This window comes from Pelodiscus sinensis, chromosome 9 (assembly GCF_052426305.1).
Source record: "Pelodiscus sinensis isolate ZL-2025 chromosome 9, ASM5242630v1, whole genome shotgun sequence".
Taxonomy (NCBI): domain Eukaryota; kingdom Metazoa; phylum Chordata; order Testudines; family Trionychidae; genus Pelodiscus; species Pelodiscus sinensis.
In genome coordinates, this window is record NC_143060.1 from 68,041,409 (window position 1) to 68,064,021 (window position 22,613).

The 22,613-nt window shown below is 45.0% G+C and overlaps 1 protein-coding gene across 2 annotated transcripts in view; it reads right to left on the bottom strand.

The window, feature by feature from the left end:
- ATF6 (activating transcription factor 6) overlaps positions 1–22,613 on the bottom strand; it is a 115,874-nt gene that overhangs the window by 31,958 nt on the left and 61,303 nt on the right. The window contains exon 14 of one of the 2 annotated variants that reach the window (XM_075937104.2): positions 20,676–20,790. In XM_075937104.2, coding sequence (XP_075793219.1) covers positions 20,676–20,790 — 115 coding nt within the window. The remainder of the gene's footprint in view (positions 1–20,675; positions 20,791–22,613) is intronic. The other variant, XM_075937105.2, reaches the window with a different exon arrangement.

A 22,613-nucleotide genomic window follows, 5' to 3' on the forward strand; every position in this document is an offset into this window, starting at 1 on the left:
CAACTGAAACACAGGGACAGGGCCAACCCCTACCGCCCAAAGGCTGCAGACACGCCAGGTAAGCAGCGCAACGTGAGACCTCTTCCCAGCACTTAAATACACAACCCCTCTGCGAGCAGACCCCTAGAGAAATCCATCTTAATCGCTAAAGAGAGCTGTACAGTGTAAGCGCATGAAATTCATCCTCTTTCTTAATGTAAAGAGAGATGCACAGACTCCTTGCTTTGTCCCCTCCCCCATTAATAATTACACTGGGTTTAACAACAAGCAAAAGTGATTTTAAGTATAAAAAGATAGATTTAAATGGCCATAAGAGAACAAAGCAGGTTACTAAGCAAAGTAAAATAGAATACGCAAATTGATTTCAATACACTAAGGCCACCGGTTACAAAAGTTCTCACCCTTGCTGTGGTTCCAATAATCGCTGCACAGACTGGATGCTTTTGTTTCCCGTTCTGCCTTACATGTTTCTGGCAGTCATTGTGGGTGGAGCTGCAGGGGAAGAACTGATGACCTGGAGTACCCTCAATCCCAACCCTCAAACAGGTTTGGCAAAAGGCTGGAATCCTGGTAGCTCAATCTAAACTTTCCCTCTGTTCTTGTGGAAAAATACAACACCCAAGATGGACTCCAGCATCAGGTGACATGGCCACATGTCTCTGCAAGGCTCCTGTCTCCACACTTAATGGGCTGACTCACATCCACAAGTCAACTCGGGTCATCTGCCCACAAAAGCTCATGATCCCAACTACATGTTTTGTTAGTCTATAAAGTGCTACCAAACCATTTGTTGTTTTTTTCTCTAAGGGTATGTCTACACTACCACCCTAATTCGAACTAGGGTGGTTAATGTAGTCATTCGAAGTTGCAAATGAAGCCCGGGATTTAAATATCCTCGTTCCACGAGGAGCAATGGTAATTCGAATTAGAAAGCCTAATTCAAACTACCTACTCCGTGCCACGTGTAGACGCGGGCACGGAGTCCGCACTACCGGGGATTTAAAAATGGCGGCGCCCAGCAAGATGCAAATGAATCCCGGGATATTTAAAGCCCGGGCTTCATTTGCAACTTCGAATGACTACATTAACCACCCTAGTTCGAACTAGAGTGGTAGTGTAGACATACCCTAACAGACTAATGCGGCTATCCCCTGAAGATCCACAGGAAGTTTAACTCCATTTTCTCTGGCGAATGGGTCATCACAGCATAGTTAAGCACCCAAATAAATTGTCTAGGGAGGTTATAGAATCTCTACCATGGGAGATATTTAAGAGCAGGTTAGACAGACACCTGTCAGAGATGATCTAGATGACACCTGCTGCTGCCATGAGTGTCCTGATGAACTTGATGACCTCTCAAGTTCCCTTCCAGTCCTATGATTCTAGAGCTCTGCTCCCTGCCCTCTGCTCCTGGTTCCCATCCAAGGTTCCAGTGGATGAGGGGAGAATAGATTCTATTAAGGGGCAGGACACAACATGAAAAGTTTCGATACCCTCTGCTTTATGCAGTGCATTGATGCGTCTCATGGGTTAGGTGTAATGCTAATGCAGGGTGGAGTGGGGGACAAGCGGCACCCCATTGCATTCTTGAGCAAACAGACACCCCTCACTGAACAGAACTATGCTGTTAGAGAGAGGAAATGCTATACCATGGTTGGGGCTGGTAAGCAACTTAAGCCTTTGCTGTGCAAAAGAACATTCAACCAAACCACTCCCCGCTAACATAGCTGCACTGAGATCAAGGGACCAACTGCAGACAGCTAAGCTGGAACCGAGCTCTGTAGAGTATGAAATGGAAATAATTCATAACAAGGCAAAGAAAATGGAAAAGGCAAATGTCTTAACACAATGCGGGGGGAGAGGAGGAGGGGTTAGGCATCTTCAGGAGCATCGGCAATGCCCCTTCCTATACAAGGTGTCCAGTTAGTGTGAGAAAAATTGAGACACTTGCCGTGTGTGTGTGTGTGTGTTAGTTGAATATACAAGACAAAGCCTTGATTATTGGGACGTCTGGTCACCCTACTCTGTTTTGCATTAGGATGCAATGCTGGCAAACCCAGTGCTAATTTGTGCCAAAGCCCAGGCCTCACTGAACCCTGACAAATGCATAGCTGGAAAGTAGCTTGGCTCGTTCTGATGCCGTATGGTTGAAGTACGGCCATGTATAGCACTGCCATTGTTAGATGATTCATCTCTTGAAATCCAAATCACCATAGTACTGGAAGTTATGAATATTGACTACGTAGCTCTGTGTCCCAAATGTGCTTGCTCCTGGTTAAATCCACACTGAAGCGAACAGCTTTGTGCTGATAGCCCATTAAAGAGAATTAACTCTCACAATGGGCCATGGAAGAAACTCGTAGTGCCCAGCAAGTCGTCCTGTGGATGCCAAGGGCTGCTGCTGCCATGGTCATGTTTACTCCCGACTCCATTTTGCCTCTCTCCTTCCCTGGCACTCTGGACTTAAGGATTTACAACAGAAAAGAGCACAGTGATGATGGACTGAGGACCTTCCAGGTTTTTGGACGTTACCAGAGATTCCGCAAGCCTGCAGTCTGTAATATCGCTGCTACAAACCTGAACCAAGAACTCTGCCAGGATTGTATGGAGAGGATTTCTTTGACTGTTTCAACATTCTCTTATAAATACACCTTTGGATTTCAGTTACTAAAGAATTAACAACAGTGTGATTACTGGGTAATGCCTGAGTTGTGTGCTGACCTGGGTCTGTGGTTGATCTTTGGAGATCAGAAGAACCCTTGTTTGATAACATTGGTTTCAGGAACCCCTCAACAAAGTGTCCGGGTGGTGAAATAAGGGCTGGGTTGCCTAACGAGACCTCACTGCAGACTTCTCATTAACCAGTGTGGTCAGACAGAAGTGTACAGGTGTTACCGGCTCGGTCTAGCTAAGGATAGAATAACCATTGGTTGGGGATGAGTCTGCCGATTCCGCAGGATTTTGTCCTGAATTTGGCATCCTCAGCTATAACCTATTGGGGCACAGTGATGCACTTGCAGGTATCAGTGTTGTTCAGAGCTTATGAATGGCTTGGAGGAGGCTACATGTATTAGCCTCACTTTACTCCATCTTCTAAAGCAAGAGTTAAGATAAGGCAAAGGTTTGCATTGCAAACCTTTATAACTGTCACGTATCGGAGGGGTAGCCGTGTTAGGACTCCTCGCCGCTTTTGCAGATTCAGACTGTGGCACCTTATAGACTAACTGAAGTGTAGGAGCATAAGCTTTCGTGGGCAAAGACCCACTTCGTCAGATGTATGTAACCATCGTCAGATGCATGACATGCATGCATGGTTACATACATCTGACGAAGTGGGTCTTTGCCCACGAAAGCTTATGCTCCTACACTTCAGTTAGTCTATAAGGTGCCACAGGACTCCTCGCCGCTTTATAACTGTAACTCATCAAACAGGAAAGCCGCCTTCTCTAATGCAAACACTGGCTTTCTACAGAAGATGTTAAGCAGTGCATATAGTAGCATGCCTCTCTTTCCTGTGCAGGAGTCGAGTGGCTAACAAGAACAACACTGGCATGCCACACAAGGAAAAATGAGTCTTCTGGCTACGCTCTGTGACTTATTAAAGCAAAGGAGGCAGAGGACATGTCTGCTGAAAGTTACCACATGCGTGTAAGGGTGCATGTGCTGGTGGATGGCTGCTATAAATACAAGTGAAAGATGAACAATCACTAATTAAACTAGCCTGTTTTTGGAGAAAATTCAAGTGTTCTCTGTAAAGTGTATTCAAGATGTTATAAAATACTTTGTTTTTCCACAGTAAAACCAGAACTCCAGTGATTCCCTGACATGTTTTATCTAGCTACAAATTATTCTAAAACATGCATACGAATCCCCTCACTCTGTACAAAGCATCTGTACCCACTGGCATCTCTTGCACCATCTATGGACCTTGTCTTAGGACACATTCTGTGCAGCTGACAGATGCTTGCAAACGCACAGAAAAGCCAGAATTAGTGTTGAATCTGATTTCTGAGAAAGACATTCAAACAGCATTATCTCAAAGCTCATTAAAAGTCAGCATGCAGTTTGTTAAAAGCCCCTTCTTGCTTTCCTTTAATAACCCCATTTGATGGCAGGCTTTGGACCGCTGGCAAAATACAGGGAATGATGGCTTAGCACATGGAGGAGGCAAGAGGAAGAGTGAAAGAAAGCAGGTGGTAGTGGGAGAAGCAGCAAGGAGGTAATGACGAAAAGGGAAGAAGATAAATCTAAGGATTTGGGAGGGGAGAACAGAGTGACCCAAGGAAAGAAAAGGAGAACAGGCTGTCTCTTGCCCCAAATCATTGTCATTTGGGTGTACTGCAGAGTCCATGAGTAAGCACTTCAATTCTGCACACTACACTTGTATTCTGAGGTGCCAAGACCCAGGAATGCATTCAGTTCTGTGTGCTGTAACCTTCAGAGAAATACTCCTGAGAGCTAGCGATCCAGAGAAATGAAAAAACTAACAATGATGACTTTACCCAACTACAGAAGCTAATTTAGTCATAGAAATATTTCAGAGCTTTGAACTATTTATCATTAAACTTTGTGGTTAAAATAATGGACTTGTAGTTAAGAACACTATTTCTGACCTTGCCAATTTCCATTTCTTCTCTGTAGAATGGGAATATTCCTTCCCTGGCAGGGATTAGGAAGTAACACTTGGGAAATGTCTGTAGGTCCTTCGAGGAAAGGAGTTATCGTATATATACATAGATCCATTGAGCCTTTTGAACTAGGTTTGAGTATTAAGGGTCTTGCATTCATCAACACTGATCCCTTTTCCTGCACTCTGGTACTGGTAATTTACGCCTGCTATAAGGCCCTTTACATTGCCAGAGTAGTGCTAAGTGGCCTTAGTTTCAAGGACAATTAGAGCCTAAATATTTAGCTTGTGTAAGGGGTGCTTTGCACTCCATAATGTGGGGAGTTAAGGGTGTTAGAGAGAGGAGAGAGAGGGGAAATGCTCTGTCACTTCCGCCCAGTGCCCAACCCAGAGCTGATTCAATATATTACTTTATTTGTAGAAATTAACTCAAATAGCTACACGCACCTGACGAAGTGGGTCTTTGCCCACGAAAGCCAACACTTCAGTTAGTCTATAAGGTGCCACAGGACTCCTCGCCACTTTTGCAGATTCAGACTAACACGGCTACCCCTCTGATACTTTCCCCATCAGTGTAAACCCTACGGACATGAGTGCAAGAATGACAATATGATTACTATATTCAAAAATACCCATAAAAAAAGAACAGGAAACAAATGCTGTTCCCAATCAGCTGCCAGACTGCGTTCTAGCATGAAACCCCAGATCTAACCAGCTCTTTGCAATGACTTTAATTCAGGGCTGGGTGGGTCTCTGTACATCTTGGCAGCAATGCAGGCAAAGCTCCTATGCAACTAATGTCTACATGGTGGTCTGGCAGCCGTGAGTGGGGCCAGCATTCAAAATCCTTTTACTTTGTCCCAAAATATTAGTGCAGAAAAAAACAAAGCTTTAATTCATCTTACAGTGGGCCAAATCAATCCCTGATGGACATGCTTTGAACTGTGCATTATGTACTACGTTACTAGTACGCACTGGGAGGATGAAGGCCTTAGGACATTGAAAAAAAGAGCGAAACAATTGATTACTGTCTTTTCTCATTTAAAAACCAGCCAAAGGAATCATAGTAAAACAAAGCTTTACCTAGGTTACCAATAACGACTTTTGTGATTAAAATGGGATGATTTTGAAAAGCAGGTTTTATTTGTTTGTGATGTTTGCAGAAAAAGCAGCATTTTTCCCTGACCAGACTGGTTCTTGCTAAGGCTCACTTCTGTCCTTAAAAAAACCCCAAAAACCCACCACACACACACTTATCTCTGGCCTTTCCAACAAGGTCCAGAAAGGGATAAATCACCCAAGAAACAGATTGCAATTCATTGGGTTGCAGCAGGGTCAGTCCCACTCCTGGGCCCCTGTTCAGCCCACTGTTCCACAGTCTAGGAGTCACAGTATATGGCTCACTCACCTTGGTTTGAGACTTGTTGTCTCCCTGTAGTCTTTAACAAGGTTGATGCCCTTCTCTTGGCTCCTCGGATGTCTGTCTGTCTGTCTCTCTCTCTCTCTCTCTCTCTCTCTCTCTCTAAACTCCTCCTCCACTCTCCAAATGCCTTCTCAATTCTCTCCACACTCTTTCACAGCTCTCTTCCCCCTCACTCACAGAGTTCTTAAATAGGCCTCCAGGCAGCCCCAATTAGTTTCACTTGGGCCTTAATTGATTTTGCAGCCACCCTGTCTCAGCTGCCCCTAATTTAGCCAGGATTGCTGACACTCTCTGCCTCTTTCCCCTTCCATCAAGCTCTTTCACCTGCTGTATCACCCTGCTCTGTCACAGGTTGTTTCACAAAAAAACAAATATCAGCTAGGTGCCTAAGTCCACTGAGAGGTACTGGGAGCTGGATTCCAGTCACCCCGTGGAGATTTCTTCTCCTGTTAGCTTAAGCTAAGCTATAAACTCATGTCCCTTTGTCTTCAGAGGTAACAGTGCTTGCTGTACTTCAGTACACTGGCACATGGTCCTCTCTCTAAAAGACATACAATCTGAAAACTGGTCACACTAGCTACAGAGCAGAAAAAAGTCAGAGGGTAATTTTTGTGCATATGGGGTTAGAAAAATCATTAGGTCAGGCAATTGAAGGTGGAGATCTGATGCTAATTGTACTGTCAGAAAAGGAGGCAAATCAATCACTAATTGCATGCTGGTATCTGTTTCCTTAACAAAAAGGCATTTCCAGGTAAGGAAATAATATTATTCCATGTCTTCTCAAGTGTGCCATTACCACAGCAGGACTGTGGTGAAAACACCAGGTACTGTTGACAGACCAAAAGGTAGTTCCTTTGTGCCCAAAGTAAATTTGAGGAAATGCTTGTGTGCAGGTGCATGACGACAAAAATAAGCATTCTACAGGGTGACAGCTGACAATCAGTCCCCCTGCTCCAGTGCTTCTGTTACGTTGTTAAGGACACGACCATGCACCTTAGTTTTTTCATGAATGTATCAGCACATTCTGCTGCTTGCTACAGGACTAGCAAACCAAGAGGATTTGCTTAAGAGCAGCTGCCACAAGTGGTGAAAAAAGTGTACATTTTCTTCTGGCTGCAGTGACATAACCCAAATTCCATCACTACTCTCACAAAAACTTCCTAAGCTGCTTGGATCATAGTGCCCAGATATGATGGCAATGAGAAAACTACACTCGGGAGAGAAACTGTCCTAAAATTGAAGCAAAATGCAGGACAATGTAGCACTTTAAAGACTAACAAGATGGTTTATTAGATGATGAGCTTTCGTGCGCCAGACCCACTTCCTCAGATCAAATAGTGGAAGAAAATAGTCACAACCATATATACCAAAGGATACAATTAAAAAAAATGAACACATATGAAAAGGACAAATCACATTTCAGAACAGGAGGGGGATGCGGGGGGGGGGGGGAGGAAGGAAGGTAAGTGTCTGAATTGATATTAGAAGTGGGGAAAGTTAGATGTCTGTGAGCTAATGGTATTAGAGGTGATAATTGGGGAAGCTATCTTGGTAATGGGTAAGATAGCTTGAGTGTTTGTTCATTCCTTTTTGGAGAGTGTCGAATTTTAACATGAATGACAGTTCAGAGGATTCCCTTTCAAGTGCAGATGTAAAAGGTCTTTGTAGCAGAATGCAGGTGGTTAAGTCATTGAGAGAGTGTCCTTTCTGGTTAAAATGGCAAGAAACTGTTTTCTCTTTGTGATCTTGTCTGATATCTGTTTTGTGGGCATTAATCCTTTGGCGAAGTGCCTGAGATGTTTGTCCAATGTACATAGCAGACAGACACTTTCGGCACATGATAGCATAGATTATATTTCTGGATGCGCATGAATATGTGTTCTTGATCTTATAACTCACTTGGTTGGGTCCAATAATGGTATCAGCAGAATGAATATGTGGACAAAGCCTAAAATTGGTTTGTCTTCTGGAAATAACTTCCTGTACAGAAGTCTGTCCTATTTGGCAACTCTTATGGAAGTAGTGTATAGTTTCCTAGAGTTTTCTATTTGAGGAAAAAACATTGCTGACAATAAAAGAGGGGATTTAAACAGAAATCCTTACAAGAATTTTTATTCATACCACGACTTTCAAACTTTAAACCTGGTAGACCCATTGTCAAAATGCAAAGGAGAGAAGAGACAGACTACAGTTAAGAGAACTAGATCGTCTGCTTTTTATATTGAAATTAAGTAAATTCATTCAAGTATATATATTTGAGCTAATAAATATTCACTTTAAAGCCCTTCAGATTGGCCCTTTATGTATCTTTATGCTCCATGGGCCCGTGTTAATCACCCTGGCATCAGATTGGCTAGAAGCAGCCTAAAATAACGACAGAAAATGGAAATAGTTTGTAATTTGTCAGCTTAAACACATATTTAACAAGTCTCTATTAGCTTCAGCCTGTTTCTTTTCCTGGGAATTCTGTACTGGCTGACTAGTTCTCTGCTATCCACTGGGCAGTGAATAGTTTAATTTGAACATAGTCATCTGATCATAACAGTACCTGGACTTGTATTTTATTTATGAAATATTAGGCTTTGACTTTTGGCAGCTAAAAACTTGGCAAAAGAATATATTCAAACAAATCACATGGCATTCTCTGATCAGAATGAACTGTTAAATGGGTTTAATCTATTAACAGACAAATTCATTCTCCATGGACATTCACAAACTAACTGTATAATCAAGAATAATTACTAATTGGGCAGCAGGTGGAATGTCTATAGCATAACTCTGCTTAAAACTGCCAAGGCTCCATACAATGAACAACAATAAACCACACACAGGGCTGCCAGATACTACACTTGATCTCGCAGTTGGAAAAGGCCAAAGGACAACTGTGGCTGGAAGCAGTGAAAAGCAGCTAGTCTCAGGCGCTCAGTGTGAAGACTCCAAGGTGCCCCAGGAGAATGCTGGCTATGGCCAAATACAAGTACAGCAGAGTCCCTATTATCTGACTGAAACGGGACAGACAGGTGGTCAGATGAACGAAAATGTCGGATAATACGGAGTACAGAACATTACCTGTACAGGGCAGCAGCACTTTGAGGATGTCCTGCTTGGAGGCTGCTGAGAAGGGTGGCAGCAGCAGGAGCACCATTAGCAGCGACTGGGCAGTGAGCCGGGCCATTCCCCTGGCCCGCGCCCGGGGGCTGCAGGGAGGTAAGGGGCCAGGCAGGGATGGGGACCAAGTGGTGCCGGCAGGCGGCTCCGACCCACAGGCTGGACTCTCAATCGCCCGCCATGCGCTGCAATTCAAGGGGGATCAGCAGCTGGGGCAAGAGAAACGGGCCCGGTCACATGGTGAGTGGGTGGCGGCAGCGTGGGGTTTTAGTTTTGCTTTCACTTTCAGGGACTGCTTCTGGAGCCTCTTCAGCCAGGGAGGCTGCACGTGGCATGGCAGCACAGGGCGGCTGGCCTGGGGGCTGCATACTCGCGCTGCGCTAGGCTGGCTGGGGATTTCTCGCGGAACCCCTGACAATAGTCACTGGAACCCCAGGGTTCATCCGACTATGTCGCATTACCAAAGGTCGGATAATCCAGACTCTATTGTATACTCAAAATGCTTTTTCATGCAGGGGCATCTCTCTTGTAGGCAATGCTCACTGCAGTGATGGTGCTGGTAACCTCAGTGAAGGAAGAATTGTAAAGCTGGGGACTGTCTACACATGGGCAGTATGTCTGAGTGCTTCATTGCACATCTGAGCAATTCCAGAGTTTCAGGAGATGTCCTAGGCCTCAATGGGCAGAACTCTACTGATCTTGGGGAAGTCAGGAAACCAAATGAGGGAAAATGTGGGACACAAGAGCCTGACGCATCTGTTTTGCATAACCACAGTTCAAGCACCTTTACAACTGTCCCCACCCCCACCTCATTTCTGCTCATTCTCACAAAAGAGTTTAAGATACTGACCCTTGGAACAATGTGCTTCCCAAACAAGAAGAGTGAGAACGGGGGTGTGCACACAACTCTGATGTGGCAGGGGAAATGGGACACTTTGGTAAGGGAGGAGAGAGACACGTGAAATCCCTAGAGATGGTGATGGGAAGTAGGGAGACCCTGCAAGAGAGGTGGGGGGGGGAAACCATACAAAGTCTCTAGCATGGAGGGGAAGGTGGGAATGGGGCAAATCAAGCCTTTGGCATGAGGGAAAGAGGGATGAGAATGGGGGACCTTTGTGTAGAGAAGGAGGGACACAGAGTAGGGATGTTAAATATCGATTAATTGAACAGTCGATTAACCTCATGAATTCTTATTGGTTACTCGACTATTCTATAGTCGCCAGGGGTGACGCCAGCAGCGCAGGGTGCCAGGCGGGAGCTGGTCCACAAGGGGAGCCAGTTTAAAAACCCGCTCCCCTGGTGGCCCAGCTGCCTGTCACAGGGCCACAGCAGGGGTAGATCCCAGACCTGGTGCAAGCCAGGACTGAGATGGGCTGCCTGCCTGCCTGGCTCCTAATACACTTTAAATGCAGAACAGCAGCAGGGGTAGGTCAAGGACCTGGTGCAAGCCAGGCTTGAGTTGGGCTGCTGGCCAACTGCTAAAAATGTACTGCCATGGGAGGGGGGGCGCGGCGGAGAGAGAAATGCATGTAATCTATAGCATTAACCTATAAGCTTTTGGTTATCAGTTAATCGACTACACTATTACATCCCTAACAGAAAGTCCCTGAAAATGGGGAAGTAGGACAGGGAGTGCAAACAGTGCCACTGACATGGGAAGAATAAATGGGGCACTGCTATGGGAGGAGGAAGGATGGACACACACACAGCCCACAGTGGGACAGGAATTGGGAACAGAGAGCCCACAGAGGGCCTGGCAGGAAGGATACTGGGGGAATAATAGGCGGAGCCTGAAGTAGAAGGGGGTGGAAGGTTGGTACTCAGGGAGCATGCCGGATGGAAAGGAGGGATGCAAAGAGTTTTGTTCCAAAGTACATATGACGATGTATGCAGCCTTCTAGTGTATGGAACTGATCCTGGCACGACTCCACACTGGAACAGCCATGAGGATGAGCAACAGCTCCTTCCTACTGTTTGGGATTTGCTTGGGCAGTGACTGGAGACACGTTTTGCTGCTGTTCACCCCTGCTGTACCTAGCATTCAGGGCAGTGGTGCCACATGGTACAGGAAAGTTGCTGGATAGTCACATTCTCACCAAGTACCAAGGATTAGATTGGGTAGCACAAGATGAATGGATGGACTCTGAGGCCCAAAGACGTGCATCTGTAAAAGCTGAGATCCTTTCCCCATGTCCCAGAAGAGAGGAGCAAGCAGCCATCCTAAGTTCAATGGATGCTACCACAAAGGAAAACAGATAACACATCTAGCTACCTGCTAATGGGATGAGGCTTGGGTTATCACTTTCCTGGGTAAGAGAAAAAGGAGTTCTTTCGCAGCCATATTTCCAATATCTGCTGGCATGTAAAGTACTTTGGTTTATTATTTGTTTAATGATAAATAAATGTGTCTGCCTATCTGAGAAGAACTCTCCATTATGAAAAAAGCACACACTGCTTGGTAGATGACACCTCTCCAGCCGTGAAATCCAGTTTTTATTTTCTCTGCTGAAGCCTTATTACCTTCTGATTACATCAAACTTTCTGCCTCTCTCACTTCTTGGTAGCATGAAGAGTAGGTCATTTTTATTGAAACATTGCAAAACCATACTGTCTCATTCTAGTTCTTGCCCACAATTCTTTGTCTGCCAAATCTGCAGCACACATTTTATATACATATATATTACTGGTCACATCTGTCTGCAACCATGCTGGGTTTTTTGGTTCTGGCGACATCTTTTGCATGCTGTTCTATATTCATCATAATTATCTGCAGTATGTTGTCCTTCCAAATGCTAGTTAAAAAAATAACAGTACTGGTTAGGTCTGAGGACTGGGGAAGCTCAGCCACAGGACTCATTTCTGACTCATGAAGTTCCAGTAAATTGTACAGAAGACTGTAAATTCCAGAGTAAGTAATAAAGGAAATGGACCACAATCTATCTCCCACACTACAGACCTTCAAGTAGCTTCTGCTCTTCTTACTTTACACATATACACTAAACACAGAGCAAGCTTCCTGGGTTTATTCAGGGACATTTTTTAAACAGCAGCTTTAAACAAGGAGTTAAGTCTTAGTGTTTTCTTTGTTTTAATTATTCAGACTTTGTATCTTCAAGCAGCTTCCTGGAGCCTCCTATGAGACTCTCGAGTGTATACAGATAGGACAATTAACACTGGATGTGATGCAACTGCAAAGCAGCTTTTTTCCCCAGGAGTATTTGTGGTCCCTATTAAATGCCCTTTACTGAGCCTAGCAGCTGCAACCCTGTTCCTCTCTTAGGCTATGTCTACAGTGCGGGTTTTTTGCCAAAGAGGATATGCAAACGGCACCACGCTCATTTGCATATCTTCCAATTCTTTTTGCGGAAGAGGTTTTGCCAATAAAAAGCCCTGTGTAGATGGGGCCATTTGTCAGAAAAAATCCCCTTTTTTGCAAGATCCCTAGTTTATAGGATCTTGAAAAAAAGAGGGTTTTTTTTTCTGACAAATAGCCCTGTCTACATGGGGTTTTATCATCGGCAAAACCTCTTCCGCAAAAAAACTGCAGTGTAGACAGAGCCTTAGTGAGTAAGGATCAGCAATATTTATCTCCTCCCTTGCTTATTGCTGAGGAGAAGGCATATGCTCCGCGGGCGGACAGCTTCCAAAGATTGTACCCAAAGCAGGGAGAACTTGCAGTTCAGCTGTAAAGTGCTACAGTGCTTATGTTGCCCTGGTCTTTCTGGAATTTTTATTTTGCAAACAGCCAAGCACTTTGGGGTTTGTTGTAACCTAACATTTGAATGTCCTACTTCCCTGCTGTTTGTATTCTGACTCCCCCCATGCCATCAGTACATCAGCTGCACAGGTACCCAAAAGATGCTTTCAGCCTTTACTCCAAGGCTACGTCTACACAGGCATGATTTTCTGAAAATGCTTTTAACGGAAAAGTTTTCTGTTAAAAGCATTTTCGAAAAAGCACGTCGAGATTGGCAGGATGCTTTTCCGCAAAAGCACTTTTTGCGGAAAAGCATCTGTGGCCAATCTAGACGCGGTTTTCCGCAAAAAAGCCCCGATTGCCATTTTCGCGATCGGGGCTTTTTTGCGGAAAACAGCACTGTGCTGATTACACTGGCCTCTTGCGCAAATGATTTGTGCAAGAGGGCTTTTGCCCGAACGGGAGCAGCACAGTATTTCCGCAAGAACACTGACGATCTTACATGAGATCGTCAGTGTTCTTGTGGAAATTCAAGCAGCCAGTGTAGACACCTGGCAAGTTTTTCCCGCAAAATCAAATGATTTTGCGGAAAAACTTGCCAGTCTAGACACAGCCCATGGGAACAACGCTTCTCTTTGGAGAGTTCTGATTTTTTTTTTAAATGTCCCGAATGTAAATGTACCAGCTACTTCCTCTTGCTTTTTGAGCTTTGTGGAGGAGACCCAGTAAGTGAAGATTTCCTCCCCAGTGCCTCCTTCGGGAGACACTCTGCACCAGCAGGCACAACTGAATGTGCTAGAGGGCTAGAACTGAATTGTGTCATGGTGCAGAGTGAAACTGGGGAGAGGGATTTCCCCTTTGCTGTGGCAGGAGGAAAGGGTTGGCACTAGTAAGAAGGAAAAGGGAAACTGTCCTAAGCACCCCAAGAGGGTGAGTCTTCCATTAAGGGAAGGTGGGGGGAGAGGAGTGCTGGGGTTGGTGGCAGAGGATTTTCCATGAAGGGTCCTTGACATTGGAACTCAATCCCTGACCTGACAGAGCTCAGGTTTTTCCTGAAGTAGCAGGTAGAAGGGCTAGGGATGGCTCGGGAGGATAGAAGGCTGAAATGGTGACCTCTGCTTTGAAAGCCTGGACAGGACTTGCTGAGAGCAGGTGTACCTTTTCATTGTGGATCAAGAGCCTCTGCAGGCCCTCCTAAAGTCTATGAATAGTTTAGTCCTGTTACAAGCTCCTGAGCCTTGTATTGCAACTTTCCAAATGAAACAAACAGCTAGTATCGTGGAGATGAATTTCACTGTGGGACCAGTGTCACAGGGAGAACAGGCTCACAGACTAGAACGTGGCCCATTCTTGCTTTTAACTCAATCCATCTTGAGTAGCTGGTGAGTATTTCTTTCCTTACCAGGGATCTTGAAGCTGCTTGACCACTACAAGCTTCATCCTGACATTATCTCGGCATCTCCTGAGCTACCTTGCATCCAATCCCTTCAGCACACATGGTAACCAGAAGCTGTATACAACCCTAGTACTGACTAACATGCATTCTCAGACTCTGCACAGACCACAGTATTAAACACAGTTACCTGGTCAAAAGGAATGGAAAAAGTAGTGACCGGGTATGCTACTGGCCTTTTGAACTCCTGAAGTGAATCAGACCTTAAATCATCTGCTTTCCCTAATTACAGCAATTGTTCTCTCTCCCTGAAGAGATGTCATCATAATTAATAAGCCTCTCAAGAGGTTGTTAATGGTCTAACAAAATTTGTAGCAGTAGGATGCTGCTTCCTTATTGGAATTCAGAATGGAATAGACCAAATTATTTCCCCCCTCTAACCATGTATATAGGCAAGGAGGGAAAGAGCCAAAGGACCTGCAGGACAAAATAAACTGGAATAGATTTGCCTTCTCAAGTGGTTTACTTCAGTTACCCTGAGTCAGAGAGCAGCTGCCTCCTCTTGGGAACCGTAGGGTCTCTTCAGAAAGTGCTCTGCACCTAGACTATTTTCTGTACTTCTCTCCCTTTATGGTGTGCAGGGTGAGGGAAGGGCTGAAGCCCCTTCCACTGGGATGCTGCTTGTGTTTCTTCCCCTTCCCTTCACTTCCAGGGAGCAAAGGAAAGGACCTGCTTGAGAGCATTCCTCTCACTCCCGGCCGGTGGGGGCCCTGAGGAGTAAGCGATGCAAGTTGTGTACTTTCCTCTCACTCCCTGATAGTGAAGGGAAGAAGCCCGAGCAGTGTCCTGCTATGAGGGGCTTTGCTTGCTAAAGGTGCTTTTGCCCTTTGTTCCTAATCAGCAGTAGCCCAGTGCGTGCAAGTGAGAGATGTCTAACTAGCCTTACTTCACTATCTTCACAGCAGCTCGGCCATGTCAGAGACAGACTTGAGACTGACTTCCTCTGGGGAATCAACAGCACAAGCAGATGAAACCCTGAATTTGCAAGTTGCCTTAGTTGTTCTAGTGATATTACAGGGCCCTATGTACTCCATAACAGACAGGCCCCAAACCTGCAGGAAGGCACCTTCATTTAGGGTTGCTGGTACTCCAGGATTGTCCTGGAATGACCATAAATTAAAGGTTTTTTTTTTTTTATTAAGACTGTCATGTGATGACACTTCCAGGAATACATCCCACCACAACTGGCAACCCTATCTTTATTTCTATTGCACTCCTTTGCTGAAATGTTGGGAAATGTATGGACTTGCACTGGAACAAGGAGGCACCTATTGGAAATTCTGACACACCAGACAGAATAAATGTCTTCTTTGCCTCACTCTTATGGGTAAGAGGGGAATGGAGATGAATTCCTATTTCTCCAGCCCAGAGCTGGTTCTCTGCTCCTGGATCCAACAAAAAGTATTTCAAGGTGTTGCTAAGAACCAGACTCCCCAAGTGAGGTGTTTCTCCTCATGCCAACCTGCCATGGCCACAGCCAGTAGCACATGTCAAATGCTGGCAATCCCCTGGTAGAGAAACGTGGCAGCTGTTGGCAAAGCACTCTGCACTGAGTGTCTGATTCCCTTTACATAGTGCCTCCAGATTTTGAAGCCTCTTTGACAGCAATTAGGTCCTTGTCTAAAATCTCATAATTGCACATGGCAGGACTGAGCTTGCAGGAATAGTAAGCACAGAGATGAAATTCTTGGTCCAGGACCTGTTTCTGGGACAGCACAACCCAGATAGCATAGACCAGGGCTACTCAACTTTGGAAACCCTGGGGACCACAATGATACTCACAGCACATGCCGAGGGCCGCAATTTAAGTGTGGTTGCATATACATGCAAATATATATGCAAATAGCTTTTCACACTGACAGGCATGAACACACAGATTAAGGTGAAACTACCCAACACACAGGCCCCATTCAAGTCAGTTCTGCTGCTATTAATACAATGCAATATTTACCCGATTTCCACCTATATGGCAGCACTTTCAATGAGCAATGACAGTTCAGGAATTTAACTACTAAAACGCATCTCAGCAGAAGACTATTCTATTGACTCGCCGTCATGGAGTGTGTTCCCAGTGGAAGCCATGTTCAAAGGTGTTGAGCCCTGTGTAAATCCAAACCGCACCGCAGGCTGCAAACAAATGGGCTGTGGGCCGCATGTTGAGTAGCCCTGGCATAGATCTTCCTAAAGCCCGACACATAACTAACAGTATGAAACAAAGGCTGTGAACCAGAGTGCACCAGGCACTGGCAAAAACCAACAACAAACTAGGTATTAGCTAACCCCAAGTAAGCACATTCCTGACTTTAAAAAAGCACAAAACCACAGAACTCTCTCAAGTACCTATGTAAACACATTCCTAAGATACAAAACCACATAAACTCCTCATAAAAGAAAATAAATTCAAAGGTTTGCTCAAATAAGCAGGTACAAAAAATAAAGGGCAGTAACAAACAGCATCTAATAAGGAATACAAAACTTCATCTCAATATATTAAGTTCTAAGTGTGGCAACTTTGTACTCGCCAAGGGAACAGCATCCTGATATGCTGACTAAGTGGGTACCTTGTCACAGGAAGTCATTTATTAATGTACTTGTAACCATTAATCCAGGGCTCAACCATTCATTGTGCTTTGTCAACAACAAACCTGGCTAAATACCTTCACCATCAAACCAAGCTTGTGGTCTTTCTTTGTAAATAACAAGGTCTGGCAAATCAGTTAGTAGGGTCCTCTGCTCCTGCAGCTGACACCAAAGCTCAAAGATTTTTTAAATATTTTAATATATGGAGATATATTTATCTCAGAGAGCTGGAAGGGACCTTGAGAGGTCATCAAGTCTAGTCCCCTGCCTTCACAGCAGGACCAAGTACCATCCCTGACAGATTTGCCCCAGATCCCTAAATGGCCCTCTCAAGGATTAAACTCACAACCCTGGGTTTAGCAGGCCAATGCTCAAACCACTGAGCTATCCCTTTCCTCCGAAGAACTGTAGCACTGAGCAGTCATTGCAACTTGAACGCTTTAACAATATTTTTCAGCACCAAAATTACTGGTGATGCTGGCCACTCCTAGAAGTAGCAGTTTCAAGATGAACAGCTGGCATGGGCCAGGGCATGCAAGGATGCACATGGAGATGAATGCTGTTGTCAGGTGACTGAAGCTCTCTCAGGCTCAAAGAACTGGTTGGGTTTTCGCAGCAGAGGGTTCAGAGTACCGGATTTGGGAGGACACCCATATGAGCACCTATATAAATCTGCAAACCCAATGAAGCATGTCGTTTTTCAAAGGCTTGATGATGGTGCCCACCCGCAAATTGCCTCCATGCTGGCAAGTAGCTTTTCAAAGTCAGTGATATTTGATCCATGACATTGGACTAAGCAAACCTGAGGAGCTTAGTCAATAACCAAATTAAAAAACAATAGAAGAGGCTGACAGGTGGATGAGGGAAGAGTCCCACCCCTGCTGCAGCTGAGAGATGTAGGGCTCCCCCCACTGCATCTGAGAGCTCTGGAGCTCCAGCCCCACCACATCAGGGATGGCAAAATGTCCTTGAGGTCTCTTGAAAGTCAGGGAATCCATGGCTTCTGGGTCGTCTGAAACATTTCCCCCCTTACTAACGAGGTATCTGAAGAGATGTTCCGTGGCCCTCCAGAGGGATCAGTCTCAGAAAAATTATTTCTCCAGTTCCTAGTACAATTCTTCCTTTTCACCTACCAAGGGATCTATGTAGTTCATCCAAGTGGCAGGATAATTTCAGTAGTTCAGTTCAGCTGTCAAAGTAATCAATGAGAGATGTACAAACCACCTTTTGATTCTAAGGCTGTGTGTACACTGGAGACCTTGCAGTGGCACAGCTGTACCAGTGCAGCTGCACCACTGTGGGATTGCTGGTGTAGCTGCTCCAGGCTGACAGAAGAGAGCTCTCCTGTGGATATCATTAAACCAGCTCCAATGAGTGGTGACAACTACATCGGTGGGAGAGCACCTCCTGCAGACATAGTGTGTCCGCACTAGTGCTTCTGCTGAAGTAACTTATGTCAATCAAGGATGTGTTGTTCCTTGTACCCTGCGCAACAGAAATTATACCAACAAAAATACCGTGAAGAGATAGCCTAAAACATTTAATTCACAAAACAGACAAGCTACCTGCTTAACCCTAAGAGACTTTATGTTTGGTAAAAAGAAAACTACTTATTTCACTTTGATGTATTACAAGCAGGAGTTTTAAACAAAAAAAAAATTCAGCACTTAAAGTGATGGCTTTGCAAGTCAGAATGAAAGGTAAGTACCTCTTCCTAATCATTGCCTGGCAGCACACACAATCTAAACAGAACACATAAACTGGCTAGTGTATTCAGGTGGGACCATGACAAGATCGTGAGAAACACAATTTTGCTCTGTTATGAAATTACATGGAAAATTTTAATAATTAACCACCCCGCACAAAGCTATTTTCAAGTCTCCTTCTAACTATACTTGTGCTGTTAGCAACTGCTGAAAGAACAGAAGCGCTTGCCAAGCATTTAATAACAAAATTCCAACCTTCTGACACAAGCCTGGAAATTCAGACTTATTCAACATAAAACCCTCAATTCCAGTCAAAGTGTCACTATTGGATTGTGTCTGAGACATTTACAGACACAAAACTGCACACGTTAACAGAAAGAACTGCAGATCAGGCTGAGTGAATTAAGAGATTTATTCAGAGATCTAACTCTCATTCTCATGGACATACAGTGAAGAGGAATTACTGAAACTGGGAAAAATAAAGTCTTCAAAATGACCAGTTGACCAACATGCCTTTTGATAATGTATCTCTTTAAAGAGCTTTCGGGGTAGGAAAGGAATGGATTAAAACGGCACTGTCCAGTAGTTTACACCAGAAATTTCAATTTACAAAAGCTAATGTTAATAGAAACACGTTTAAATACCAATGAAACAGCCCTGTGTATGATCCTCCCCACTCCCCAAAGGCCAGAGATCCAAACATTGCAGGTATGTTAGTGTGCAAGCATCAGAAAGAAAACGGAGGTAAGTGGCTACAAACTCCAGTGAAAGTGACCAGCTATCATTGCCTCTTCAAGGAATGGAGTGCATAAAAGTTTAAAGCCTGAATTGTGTTTTAATATCACCAGGTGTTTATTAACAGATACAGGCATAAAAAACACAGTAGAGAAGGTGGAAGGTTGAACAGACCCGTGGTCCATGTAGGCCAGTACAGTCTCTCTGACAGTACCCTGGAACACATACTTTAGAGCAGAAACTTGCCAGAAACTGGGAATAGGTGACAGAGGAGGGATCACTTGGTAACCTATTCTATTCACTCCATCTGGGGCACTAGCACAAGCAACTGTGGGAAGGCAGGATAGAGGACTAGCTGGATCTTTGGTCTGATCAATTGTGGCTGTTCTTATGGTCTTCATGCTGCCCAACTAGAAGGCACAACTCAGAAGTGGCTTGCTCAGATAAGTACATTAAGGTGCAAATCATGCACAGAGTTCGGCAAAATCCCTGGGTCACTAACCCAGGGAGGGGATAACAGAACCAGATCCAAGAGAGCCCCATTCTGCTGGTGGTGGTGGTGGTGACTTCTTGCCCAATCTAATGCACCACTGTGACATTCTATATCTGGGAGGAAGGGGGGGGGGGGGGGAGTGCCCGTAGCTCTCATGTTCCCCATCTACCTATAACCAACACTGTACCTACAGCATGCCATGAGCAGGATCAGGGAGAGGTTCTGATGAGTTGAAACCCACAGTTTCATCTAAATCAGAAAATCATTAGTGCATGTGAAGTTATGAGGACATGCTGAATGGTTGCTGTGGGTTTGGGAGGTGCCAGTGACTAGCTCTCCAGTGACAAGGGAAGCCTTTGTCAACTGCTCCCTTATGCCTCGTGAAACAAGATTTACAGGAGCAGTTGACAAAGGCTTTCCTTGTCGTCCGATCCGCGTATTGACTTGCGTGCTGCGCCGATGATCAGCTGAACTGGCACAGCGTGGTGGTCATTTTTATTTTAATGTAGCCTGGGATATTTAAATCCCCACTTCATTGACTGTATCGGGTAGCCTATTTTACATGCCTTTGTCGGCAGAGGCATGTAGTCTAGACATACCCTGGGGTATTGCTTCACCTTGTGACTCCACAGTGCCCACCATGGACTAAGGGTATAAAACAGAACACAAGGGCTCTGGTTTGCTTCCAGTAAAGCAAGGAGGCTGTGAAAAAATTCAGACTTAAACAGATGAACTAGTTCAACTGTGGACAGACTAGAGCTCCTCCCCGAACTCAAGGTCTAGACACTGAACCATCATGACCTTTACTACTGCCCTATTTACCAGTTCAATACTGAATGTGTGTTGCACTTACCCTACGAAAAGATACCACGTAGAATGTATCCCCCCTTCTGTGAATAGCTTCAAAGAAGTCTTGGTAACTTCTTGGAGAGGCATAATATACCTGTAGCTCATTCCCTGAGTGCCTGCTGAAATAGAAAGGGGAGTTAACAAGCTTAAGTGACATACCCTCTTTAAGGGCCAGGTTTCCAAATAGCTCTGCATGCAGCACCACCTGTTGCCTCCTGGGGTTTGTGACAGCGTATGAACATATGCGCATAGGACAAGGGCTGCCAATCTCTTTGGCTCTAAAAAGCAAGCCAGAGGCAAGAATACACATGGCACTTCAGAATCCTAGCTACTAGTCTTCTGCAATTCTAGATGGATATATCTCCACCAGTCTTGGCATGAGAGTTAAAATATTCTGCCTGATTCTCACAGCACTGCCTCACTGTTCTTGCAGGACAGGAAGACATTTCTATGATATGCTGCTACCAACCCTCCCCTCCCCCAATTCATTTTTAAGTAGTAAAAAATGTTCTTTCATTTGCAGAACTTATGTATACTGTTCATTGGATTTCAGCATAACTCACTTTCAAGAAGCGCTCCTGTAGTGGCCCACCGTCTGCTTGCAGCACTTGCTGTGGTCATACCATAGCAAAGTGGCACAAAGCAATACTGCACTCAGTAAGCAGAAACCATGGTCTTGGCTCTTCACTGCTGGCTCTGCTTTCACTGACGGGTACGTTTTGTTTGATATTTTTAGGGGCACTCTCTCATGCAGCTCAGGACACGGACACATGACAAAATGACCGCCTGCTGCGATGCTTGTAGCACTACTTCATGCTGCTATCAAAGTACTTTTGAGGTAGCAGCACTGCAGCTGTTAACCCAACAAGATCCGATTCTGTTCCAGAAGGGCTGGCTGAAGATTAGATGATAAAAAAGCTTGGGGCCAGGTAAGAAGTGCCCTCCATGGCAGCTGCAACTCCAGTGGGCAGTCGGGGGGAGGAGTGCATGCCCCCTGGCTGCGATCGGTCTAGGTTCATCTGTGCACTTTCCCCGACAGTGAGAAAGAGGAACAGCTACCAATATTCCCATATGAATCGGGGGCAGGGGACAGGGAGGGAGAATTTCAGCCCCCCAAAGTACGTGGGGGTGGGAGGGCCAGGGCTGGGGCAGTCCCAGAGGGAGAGAGGCATGCACCCAGTCAGCCCATTTCACCTTATATGGAAAAGCAATCCTATTCCAGATACATCGTGTTCTCCTGGTACAACCAAACCCTACCTTGCTCTTAGTTATGATAAGAGAAAGCTGCATACTGAATGTGGTGGTTCTAGCCCTTACAGTTTAGGAGTTATTGAAAAAACAGACCAATAGACAGATGGACAAACGCTCATGGTCAGTCTCTGTGTCTTAGTCTCCATATGATCATCTTCGTTCCCAAGTGAGAGAGCTTTCAACTTCCTCCAGAATCCAACACCTGTCCCCCACCTCACAATTCCAGTCCTTTGTTCTCAAACAGGGGTCTATGTTCAGCTTCCCTACTGAGAGATGGGGAAATCCCTTCCCAGGAGTGCCGCTGTTTGCCAGTGTCAATGTCCTGGTGACTGGGTTTTCCACTGTCTTCTCAGAGTGGGCCTCGGCCAGTCCTTTTCAATAACCCATTTGGGCTCAGACAACTAGGCGACATGCATACATCTCTGTGTCTCAGTCTGCCCTGAGAGCCACAGTCTCTTTTCCCCTGCTGAGTAGTCATGCAAAATATCAGGGAAACTGATACAATTATTAGACAATTCTTATTTTTTCTACATCTTTTCCTTCTTCGATAGCAAACTGAGCTTTCACTTTTCCCAGTGGCTTGAGGAAGTTCAAAACCACCACTGTTATCTCTAGTGGACCTAGTGTATTTCTCATCACATTTGTGGCTATTCTACCATGCATTTTCATGACCCTTACAGCATTGTTTTTA